Genomic DNA, 12,274 nt, shown 5'->3' with positions numbered 1-12,274 from the left:
GGATGAAAAATGTCACAACAAGATGGCAGCTACTTCACTGGAAATGAGTGAATGAGTGTGAAAGCCCTATCTGTGTTCCAGACACGCTGCCCTGTGTCTAATAATCTGACCAACCCCACTGGATATGTCTGTCAGTCTGTCAGTCTGTCAGTCTGCCTGTCTGTCCGTCCGTATGTCCATCTGTATGTCTGTCTGTCTGTCTGTATGTCCATCTGTATGTCTGTCTGTCTCTGTCCGTATGTCTCTCTGTCTGTCCGTATGTCTGTCTGTATGTCTGTCTGTCTCTGTCCGTATGTCTCTCTATCTGTCTCTCTGTCCGTATGTCTGTCTCTCTGTCCGTATGTCTGTCCGTCCGTATGTCCATCTGTATGTCTGTCTGTCTCTGTCCGTATGTCTCTCTGTCTGTCCGTATGTCTGTCTGTCTGTCTGTCTGTCTTTCTGTCTGTCTGTCTGTATGTCCATCTGTATGTATGTCTGTCTGTCTGTCTCTGTCCGTATATCTCTCTGTCTGTCCGTATGTCTCTCTGTCTGTGTCTGTGTCTTTCTGTCTGTTTGTCTGTTTGTCTGTTTGCCTGTTTGCCTGACACATCTCCTGCCTGTCTGTTTGTTTGCCTCTTGCTCTGCTCTCACCTCTATGGCTTATAGCTGGAAAGAGTGTGTGTGTGTGTGGGGGGTGAGTGGGGGGGGGGGGTGAGAGAAGGAAAGTGAGGGGGAGGGGGGGGGGGTGAGAGAAGGAACGTGAGGGAGGGAGGAGGGAGCTGGTGAAAGCAGAGCTGTGATGCAGACAGAGAATCACATGAGCAGGGATCTGTTTACAAACTGAGCTGTAGGAGAAGTGCTCGGCACCATTCGGAGCAGCAGGCTGGACAGAGTGGAAGAGAGTGAGTGTGGAAACAGGAGGAGGGCGTCTGCCTGGGTTAACCTGATCAGTGATCAGGCTTGTTTTAACTCTCTCTTTTCTCTTTTTTTTTTAGGAGGGAGATGGACTGGCGAGGGCTATGAGGGCTGGCTGAAAGAGGAAAGCACACCATGGCAGTGTAGCAGACGAGAGGACGAGCTGCTTTTCCCATGAACACTGGGGACACCTCAGAGAAGTGTTCGCCTACCTTTCTTTGTTTCCCCATAACTGGCCAAAGAAGGTTTTCACAGCGAGAGAGGTAATCTATGCAAAACTGAGAATCCAAGGAGAGAAGCGGCTGATCGAGAGAGAGACAGAAAGAAAGAGAGCCAGGAAAACAGAGGACTTCAGAGGGGGGGGGGGGGGGGGGGGGGGCAGCCTTGTGACAATGTTTTGAAGGGAGACAAAGCAAAGCAGCAACTCAGGTTCATTACCACAGTTGTTCGCTGGACTGGTTTTTCACTCCTTTTTAGACTTTTGTCAATGATATTGGCATGGCTGAAACCAGCAGAGGTTGGAAGTTAATCCCCAACACAAACAAACAAGGGTCGATTATGATGTAGCCCTATTATTTATTTGTTTGTATGAAGAGGGGGCCGTTGCGATATTAGATTCTGTTTGTTTCCTATTTATACTTACTGGATTTGCTTTTGTACACGACGAGTGACGGAGGTCCAATTCCAGACCCACTTTTCCCGCTTCAACATTGTCATCGTGCTCATCCGCCTGAACCGTCTGTGATCTCAACTGAGAGTGTGGATGTTTCAACTATGACATTTACATTTTTGGCATTTAGCAGACGCCTTATTCCAAAGCGACTTACAATCAATACATTTGAATACCAAGCATGTGAATCAGCAATCCACCATTCGTTGCAGGAAGAGTAATCTAGCTCGGGCCCGGGGCCACTGATAGACGGAAAAACCTTCTCCCTATCGCCTTCTACTAAAACTTTTTTTTTTTTTTTTTTACTGGAGAAACTATGAAACCGTACAAGGGGGGCAATAGAAGTTCTTAGGGACACAGTAGAGGGGAAAGCGGGTGTCTTTAGGAGTCGTAGTGGTGAGGTGATCGAGCCTGGTCTCAACAAGGTTAGTTGATAGCGAACGGATACGACAAGCATCGATCAGTGTTTGAGCCCAGCCCCCAACAAAGGCCACAGATCAGTTGACCTCAGACACAGCAGAAGTCGCCACCCCCTGTTTTTTTGGATTCCCTGCATCTCCCTGGCTGTCTGGAGGCTGAGTACATGCACCCTGTCCAGTGGTGTACCGGTGAGTGTCAGCTATGTCTTGCGGTGTAACAATGAGTTGACAGTGACACTATGTGTAGTGGTGGAATAGTGAATGGGTGCAGTGGTGAGACTGTACTAAAGTGTGCAGTCTGAGACAGTATTAATGTAGTATCATTACAATGGTTCATTGTACAGTATGTAGGTTATGACCCTGTGCTGTGCATATCCCGAACCCTAGACCTGTCCTGGAAAAAAGTGTGTGTCTGGGCCCTAGTAGTAAGCCATAAGCAGTAACAAGGGCCCAGCTTTTTTCCTGGTAAGGAAAAACTCAGGGCCCTGTTTAATCATCTAAATGGGTGCCTTCCCCTCCAACACTGTTTGGTCTTAAACAATCCCAGACAGCATAGGTTCACAGAGTGGCCTACTATCAAAGATTTACTAATTAACTAACTAGCATCACTAATTGTTCTTTACCCAAATGTTGCTGCTGAAATGTGGTTTTGGAAACTCGAAGAGCTCAGATCTTGAGGCTTCCCCTCAGCTCCACACACACTTGGTCATCCTAACACAAATATCTGGTTGAAAAACAAATGTAACATCAAAAGGATTGATAAGAGGATCAGTTGTCAAGAGGATCAGTTGTTTGTGCAATTAGCCAACTAGGCAGATAGCGGTCTGGGGCAGCTGGAACCTGGGAATATAAGCATGCACAGTATAAGTGGTTACTGTCATTGTGGTCTGTAATAACTGCATGCACACTCACACACTCACACACTCACACACTCACACACACACACACACACACACACACACACACACACACACACACACACACTCATGCAGAGCATCACACATAGTGACACCTCACTTGTCAACTGAAGTAGTCATTCTGTACTTTGTGAAAAGTTCATGCAACCCTTTGGAGTTCAACAATGGAAGCAGTGTTACATTGATATGTGAAAAACAAGAGGCTGCAGAGTGGCTGACAGTATGCATTATGCATACCGAGCCTCAGAAGCATGCACACACACACACACACACACACACACACACACACACACACACAAACACACCCACACACACATATACAGAGTATGAGATTGATCCAAAGCCCAGTGCTGGTCAGAGAGATTTAAACATGAGACCCACCCACTCCACAGTGAAGCATGCACGTGTGCTAATGTGGCTCGTTCCTAACGTCAATTAGTATTTCATTTGCTTGACGTCAGATATCCTTTGCATCACCAAATACCATTTGTCTTGAAATGCCACATGTAAAACATATGAATGCCTTAGATGTAAAGCATCCTCTGTGCACTGTCAATGGACCACACATACTTCATATGTTCAAATGTCTGCATCCGTGACCAACCGTGACGCGACAACAGACGCAACAGATTTTAGCGCCTTCTAGTCTTTTGTATGGGGGTCTCTAAAGGGCTCTCTGTGTCCCACTCCAGGATATCTGTGTGGCCCGGGGATTGCAGATATCAAATCCTTTCTGCAAGATGACGGATGAAGACATCCGCCACCTGCCCCTCAACGTCTACGTCATCATCCTGGGTATCGGCCTGTTCATCTTCATGCTGAGCCTCATGTTCTGCTGCTACCTGTTCAGGTAAGGCTCATAGCGTTAACTAGGGGTGGGCATCGACGATCGATAATTGATCGATAAGGATCTTGGTCGATCACAAAATAAAACATTTGTTTTTTGTTTGTTTTTTTTGTGATCGACCAAATGTTTTATTTTGTGATCGACCAAGATCCTTATCGATCAATTATCGATCGTCGATGCCCACCCCTAGCGTTAACTTACAATTATTCTGTATTCATGAATGGCCAGAAACGTGGAATTACAGGCCTCTGAGTGCAAGGAAATCTATTGGATATTATATATATATACTGTATATGTTTATGTTACGGTACATGTGGGAAGACGGTACATGTGGGAAAACTAGGGTTAGGGTTAGGTGCTACGTCGACTTGGTACATGCTGGCATGTCTAACCCTAACCCTAATCCTATCCCTAACCCTAACCGTAGCACCCTAGCACCTAACCCTAACCCTAGTTTTCCCACATGTACCGTAACATATATATTATAATTTGGGTATCATCATCAAGTTCTGGGTTTCTTACTTGTAGTTCCCTGATGTCATATCAACAAGAAAGTAAACGCGAGCATGGCAGAAGAAGTTTAGCTAATGGAAAGTGGAAATGTGTTTTCATAGGTGAGATGTTTTAATTGGCCAATGTTAGCCATTATCAGTGAGCGTCCAAGTTGTCCGAGTTTCGTCCATCTCAAATCACTTGAATGCACCTATCTCGGAGGTCAGAGATCACAGGTGGCCAGTGAATTCAGTTCTCTCCTTCAGATTTGGTCCCTCCTCCCTTCCATTGGATGAAACTTTTGGATGATTTTTTTTAAATGGTACCAGCTCATATGCAGCTATCTTGGTGTATGTTCACGTATGTTCATAATCCCATAATATTTTGTTGGAAAACAAAGCTGAAACACTCCCTGACATGAGGCGTTTTTCATAAATCTGGATCAATGATTTATGGGCTTGGTAGAACTGGCTTGATTTATTGCTTAGTGATATCCATGTCATCAAGGACATGTTTTTAAGTAATACAGCAATTGTGGCCCCTTTTTTTTGTTGATAACCTTTAGATTAGCTGCAATGGGGAATACAGTACAGTAAGCTACTTTCATTTTACTGTGGCATTGTTGGCATCTGACATTTAGACCTTGTTTACTTATTGGAAGTGAAATGTCCTCTCTGATCGTCTGACGCTGTCTGGTTATATGAATCCAGAGTTCGTTCAGACAGGTCAAATGGCACAGCTTAGATCTGGCCTTTCTATTCTTTAGGCTTATGAATGGCTTGCACCTTGTGGTGAACCCTCTGTATTTGTTTGTGTGAAGTCTTGTCTGGTACACTTGGATAATGATATGCCTACCTCCTGGAGACTGTTTTTCACTTGGCTGGATGTTGTGAAGGGGTTATTCTTTACCATGTAGAGTCCTGTGATCATCCACCACTGTTGTCCTCCACGGACGTCCAGACCTTTTTGCGGTGCCGAGCTCACCAGTGCGTTATTTTTTTCTCAGAATGTACCAAACTGTTGTTTGGTTGTTTTTGCAGCCTAAGGATGGCCTGTTTCACTTGCATTGAGAGCTCCATTGACCGCATGTTGTGCGTATATATAGCAACAGCTTCCAAATGCAAATGCCACACTTGGAATCAACTCAGAAGTTGTACCTGCTTAATTGATAAAGAAATAATGAAGGAATAGCCCACACACTGGTCCATGAAACAGCTTTTGAGTCAATTGTCCAATTACTTTTGGTCCCTTGACAAAGAGGGAGCTACATATTAAAGAAAACATATTAAAGCTGTAATTCCTAAACCCTTCCTTCAATTTGGATGTGAATACCCTTACCCTAAAGCTGAGAGTCTGCACTTTGAGACCATATTCATTATATAACTGTAACATTAAAAAAAATCTGTCTCTGTCCAAATATATGGACCTAACTGTATATTATTCCGTTTATTCAGTTGTTGTTCGGAACTAGAATGATTTCAATTGGCACTCAGTGTTTATATTTGTTGTACAGATGGTTGTCTGTCGTCATGCTGATTAGCAGAGACTCCCCCAGACACTGTGGGGCCAAGGCAAGAAGACTTTTATGGTATTATTCTAATTGGCTTGCGCAATCAGTTTTGATCTACTGCTTGTCATCTTAACTGGTGCAGGCTAATATAGGCGTTGAACATCTCATAGTGCCAAGGACTGTATAGGCCTACGTAGTTCCTTCAGGACAGTGTTGAACACGTTTTGACAATGGGATGCAAATTAACCTTCTGGCTCTTTTATTTCTGTTTGTTGTCCACCACTGATGAAAAGGGCACTATGATTCGGTGTCTGTCTGTTCGTATGTCATGGGACAATGTTTATGAAACTTCTGGGTCTTTCCATACAGAGGGGACTTTTATGAAATTACACTGATTGTCCCTATTTTGCTGTAACTACTGTGAAATATGCTTCTTGCATAGAGATTGTTTATAAGTTTCGAGGTGACACCGATTCATAATTGCCGTAAACATGTCATAATAGTTTGCAAAGTGGAGATCTAGGAGTGCAGCCAGGAGCATTTGTAACCAAATAATTTGGCTGTGCAAATATTTTTGTCTATTATCTTAGCTATTAGTGAAATGTGTGTTTGAAGTACAGACGTCTTTAGAGGCGTCTCTGTGTCAATACAGAGTTAGTACAATACAGAGTTAGTACATTTACATTACATTTACGGCATTTAGCAGATGCCTTATTCCAAAGCGACTTACAATCAATACATTTGAATACTAAGCATGTGAATCAACAGTCCACCATTCGTAGCAGGAAGAGTAATCCAGCTCAGGCCCAGGGCCATTTATAGAAGGAAAAACCTTCTCCTATCACCTTCTTCTAAATTATATTTTTTTTTTTTACACTGGAGAAACAGAGAACCAGTACAAGGGGGGCAATAGAAGTTCTTCGGGACACAGTAGAGGGGAAAGCGGGTGTCTTTAGGAGACGTAGTGCTGAGGGGCAGAAGATGTCTCAGGAGGTTACAGAGTTAGTACAATAGGATTAGGCCTAATGGTGCCCACATTATTTCTCTCTTTGGTCACAGAATGTGATTGTAAAAAGTTGATGAATAAACATCCATTTTATAGAGGGGTACTAAAGTACATCATTTGTGGAGGACAACATGTTTACTGTACACTTGTTAACTATTGCACTATTATATTGGATGCAGCATGCAGGGTGACGCCCAACATGTGTGTATAGTTTGGGTTTCTCTTCCCGGTCTTGTACGTGCCCGTTTGAGTTGCAATGCAGCCCCCTCTTCATTTAGGCCCTACATTTTAGGAGGTCTTACTCTTAACAACCTTGGTTGAGAGCATGGTGCAAGTTATTATCCTGCTCAAGGAGCCTGGACGTTAGCCTGCCACATGCCTTGCCCCTCTTTCAACTATGGTTAGAATCTGGTTAGATTCCAGGCTGAAGGCCTTGCGTTCCTATGTGTCCAAGGCTGCTCTATACATGGAAATGGAGCGACAATGACTACACAACTACAGCTCAGATGAAGACGGTCATCTAGTCTTGGTGTGGTGAATAAACTACTTATGATTGTATCTTCAATCCTTGAGATCCTCACACTCACACATTTTTAAAAAATAAAAAATGGATAAACATTTGATGTAACATTGGTTTCTCAATCATTCCGTTGGAAGTAGCAGAGGAACTCATCGGTGCTGCCACATCAACCTTCGAGGTGTCGCGACTACCCCGATGAAGATGGGCTGACAGTCCTCACCATCATAAGAACATCAAAGTGGATAAAATCCCAAAACACTGTCAAGCACAAAAGCGCTGAGTACTGCTAATTTATGACATGGAGATGCAAGGGTGATCTCGTGCTGGACATTGTTTGCAGGACTATGTTTGTTTGTTTTGCTTGTTTCAGTGTTTTATTTGTGATCGGTGCCACCATGAGAATTCCCTACACACGGGATGCATAATATCCACTCATATTGGTACTGTATATTTTGTCTTGAGTATTGTCGTGTTGTCGTCTTGTTGTTGTATGTACTGTAGCTTGTTTAGTATGGTAGAATACCAAATCATGTTCCTAGTGCACTGCACATGGCGAATAAAGTTTAATTGAATGAGAGGCCGTTGTAAAGGGCTTTCGATAAAGGCACTATATAAGTGCAGTCCATTTACCATTTAACACTCCACCATGGTTAAACAGTGTGACGCCACTGGCTATGGTACAATAATATTGTTGGTCGTCCGACCCTCCGCCTCAGCCTTCACCCGCTCAGTATTTCACCTACCTTATGACAGAGAGCTAAACATTTACACCAAACTTAAATGTATTACCATTTTCAGGTGTAGACCCATAAAGACCCACTGAAATGTGCTCTCCTTTGGGTCCTTTTAAGCTGTAATGTGGCCAATCGTTGACACATGAGCTCTGACTTTCCTGCTAAAATGGGTCTCAAAGTTGACACGACATATCTGAATGATGGGTAGATAATGAGACCCACCAAGTGCCAATGCATGGGCCCTGATCTAATGATATTTTGTCCGTTTTAAACACTAGTGTACTATCGTTTCATGTGTGCTACACAGGGTCACAATCTTTCTTCATGCTTTTTACAGGATAAGGCGACAAGGCACAAGGGAGCAGTATGGATACAATGAGGTAATTTGACAGTGCGTCAATAAAGGATTTGCAATAATTTTCACACACAAACAGTTAATGAATCTCAATATATCACAAATGATAAAATATGTATTTGATCTAGTTAGATATCTATTTGTTGTCAGTTGTTTCCGTCTGGTACAGTGTAATTGTTTCCTGCATACTGTGAAAGAAATTGTATGCGGAAGAAAACATTTGACTCTAAAAATGAATGCATCTGTCTTCAGGTTGTTTTAAAAGGAGCTGGGAAGAAACTAAACCTTCTTGGAGTAAGTTGATTGCTTTGCTTCGACCATACACTTCGCTAACAAGAACTTTTTGTTCAAGCAGGGATGCTGGATCGCCTTCAGCTTATCCAGATCCTTGTTATACTATGAGCAGTCTCAAATTCTTTTCAACCCCAGTTTTGACCGTTGGAGAAGTAAGGGTACCATACAGTATCACCTCCTATGAGTGTGTAAGATGGTTGTGAGTGAATTTTTGGGGGTTATTGCTATAGTTTGGCGACTGAGTGGGTTAGGGTAGTGAGTACCTAGTGAGTGAGAGGGTTAACATGGTTTCTTTCCCATCTTACAGCAGACCTGTGCCGTGTGCTTAGAGGAGTTCAAGAGCAGAGACGAACTTGGATTGTGCCCCTGCTCACACGCTTTTCATAAGAAGTAAGTCCCCTCCGCCGACTTGGCTTTGAGGGTGTTCAATTGAACAGTTGAAGTGGAGGGCCACTAACCCATCTGAGGGCATATTCAGAATTTTAAAAAGTATTGAAATACAAATGTCAAATATCAGATACAAGTACAGTGGTCTCAATACAAGCCATGTGTCGGGGACTTCAAGTGGGATGACGGAGACAAACACTCACATTCCTGTGTGCTCTGGAAGTGAGAGGCACCAACAGAGTGACTTCAGACATTTGAATTATGAGCCTGTTTTAACAGAGAGTCTCCTGTTCTTTGGCCTGAAGCTCATGGTGAATATGACCTATAGGCCAGAGATGGGCAACTTTGATGCTGGTGGGGGGCCAAACAATTGTTCATGTATAGAAATTGAAGTGCATTTTGGGAAATTCCCATCACAGATCCTGCTCCAATCTGCGGGACTAAATGTTACCCCCAGATCACGCTCCCACAACGGCTTCAAGGAATCATAGGATGAGGAATCATTATACAGTAACAGAGCATACATCTCTGAGATCATTCCTTTGAGAGATTTGGCCGAAACCATAGTATTTTCCAAATCTGATAGGTTTAAGCGGATCTCATTTCTTCTTAAAAGAGACTCTATATAATGACGGATTTGGAGATATTAAAAAAATAATATTTGTGGGGAATGTTAAAATCAGTTCTAATCTGCTCAAATGATTTTAAGAGTCAGAGACCAACACGCCTGCCAGATCCAATAGACCGTTCAAAGTCCACTCCTTCAGACCTATAATTCTAATCTGTGCCGGAAAGTCAGGATTTAGAGCCAGGGGAGACCAGGCAGAGATAACGGAAGGAATATTCAAATATTTCTTCACATCCTTTCAGACCAGTAATGTGTTGTAAACGATTATGTTATTGCTAAGGGAATTCTGATTTATATTGTTGATAAAAGGGAGGGACATAAGCCTTCTGGGATAGCATGCTAGAGACTCAAGACCAATCCACAAAGAATCCTTTCTATTCATAAACCATTTTGTCATAGTTTTAAGTTGTGCTGACCAATAATACAGTGGCAGGTTGGGTAGGGATAAGCCACCCAGTTCCCTCGGCTTAGTGGGTTTTCTACTGTTTATTTTGGGTGTAAAGTATACCCAGAGAAGGGTATTCTGTTCTCTTGTTAATTTAGTTTGTTGCCAGGCCAAGTTGGCCATGAAGCACATAAGATAACAGCATGGACCTGGATACCATAGCACTTTTCAAGTCCTTCGTTGTGGCTAGGGTTTCAGGGGTTTCTGTTGAAACTTAGCAGGTGTCAAGGACATTTTGGGGCTGTAATAATGTGCTATGGAATGCTGATGATGAACATTATGTTTATTTGGGGATGGACACTAATAACATGCAAGGTACATGACACTTTGTTGATTAAACTGATAAATAAAGAGCTATTAAGTCAAAAAGGGTCTCTCTCTCTATCTGAGAAGAAGGCATGATCTGATCCTCTATTCTTCCTTCCTCTCCTCCTCAGGTGTCTGCTAAAATGGCTGGAGATCCGCAGCGTCTGCCCCATGTGCAACAAGCCTATCTGCCGCCTACAGCCAGACCCTCCACAGGCCTCAGAGGGGCCCCAGAGTCCCCTGGAGGTGTGAGGGGAAAGAGGGACCAAGCACCCCATTTCACCTCGCCCCCCCAAGTCCACACCCAGTGGGAGCCTCACCTAGCCACCCCGATCCCTTACAGCTCACTTCCTGGTCCAAGCGGAGTGAGTCAGTCACCCTGTCGCTACCTTTCCACACCCCTGGAGTTGTCAAAGATCTGTCCAGCTCCAGAACCAATCACCCTACTCCAGCCTTGAAGGTGTTCAACCCTCCCAACCCCACCACACAGTACCTCCGTTCCCTATACCGAAGGTGTGGCAGAGGAGACTATAATGAGGAATTCATAGAATCATAATGGAATGGAATGGTCTTTATTTGTCATTGATATAGTACAGGTACCAAACAACGAAATTTGGGAGGTTCAAGAGGACAAAAACCAGCCAATGGGAGAGAATGACCACCACAGCTTCCACCTTATGTTGCCAAGTAAGATAGTGTGCCCTGATTGGTAGCCCGGAGTAGAGGATACACTTTCATCCCACACCCACGGCAGCCCGACTCATACAGTACCTTGACGCTATGGTAACAGGTGCAGAGGCCCTTTTCAAAATAACACATGAATGAAATATAGCATAGTTGAAGTTATTTGAGTTTTTTTGTATTATAATAACTTATAACTGGCTTTCAATAAAGCGTAGTGCTTCAGTGATGCTGAAGATTCTGATGTTATTTATTTTAAAGCATTTCACACAAGAAAATCTATGGTTCAATTAACCCTTTTACTGCTGCAATGAATTAGGATTTGGGGCTTGTATGTAAGAACTGCTCACAATTCATGAATACATATCAGGAGCCGGAATGCTATCATGAAAGAGGATCACAATGTTAAAGTTGTAGATTTTTTTTGTGCTTTTATCTGTGAGGATTCTTGATCAAGTGCATAAATGTGTATGTGTACCGTGCCAATATGATACAATGTTACTGAATGTCCTTATAATACTAATTCATTTGTATGATGTTATCGTTCATAGTCAGTGGATACAAGCTCTGTTATACACAAACAGGTGTATTCAAATGTAGGGACAATGGACTACAGGCCAAATGTGTGTGTCATGACTACTTCAGGAATGAGAAGGGGGCTGTGCTGCCTAGATTTGGGGATTTCCCACTCTACATGTTCCAGCACAGCAGAACACACACACACACACACACACACACACACACACACACACACACACACACACACACACACACACACACACACACACACACACACACACACACACACACACACATATTTTAACTACAGTGACTCCCAAAATATATCCAATGTCTATCCAAATTGAAAGGTTTTATACTCTATACTTACTTATACTTATCATTAAGAAGATTTACTCCAATTTAATTTATACAGCATCTCTCCATCGGACAAAAATAATTCCTATGGGATTAGAATACAGTGACATTATTTCTTGTCATATTTCTTAATAGTAATATCATATAAGGAGTCAGGTTGCATAACATTTTAATCAGATAGATAGATATTAGAGAACAGTAATATGTTGTTGTCCTGTTGGCTTGTTTTCATGTACAATATGGAAACTAGGGATTACAAAACAGCAACTGTGCCATTTCTTTTATGCGATTTT

General features: G+C 42.9%; 1 protein-coding gene across 1 annotated transcript; it reads left to right on the top strand.

Annotated features, from left to right (window-relative positions):
- Positions 1–3,640: 3,640 nt before the first annotated feature.
- LOC308162790 (RING finger protein 122) lies at positions 3,641–10,676 on the top strand (the record flags this gene model as incomplete). Its single annotated transcript, XM_080536932.1, has 5 exons — positions 3,641–3,750; positions 8,347–8,389; positions 8,617–8,658; positions 8,966–9,048; positions 10,556–10,676. 5 exons carry the CDS (start codon positions 3,641–3,643, stop codon positions 10,674–10,676), a joined length of 399 nt encoding a protein of 132 aa, XP_080393058.1.
- Between the last annotated feature and the right edge of the window lie 1,598 nt (positions 10,677–12,274).

The sequence above is a fragment of the Nansenia antarctica genome (genome assembly GCF_963989245.1).
Source record: "Nansenia antarctica genome assembly, chromosome: 1".
Lineage (NCBI taxonomy): Eukaryota > Metazoa > Chordata > Actinopteri > Argentiniformes > Microstomatidae > Nansenia > Nansenia antarctica.
The sequence above is the reverse complement of the archived record's forward strand: the minus strand, read 5'-3'. Positions and strand labels throughout refer to the sequence as shown.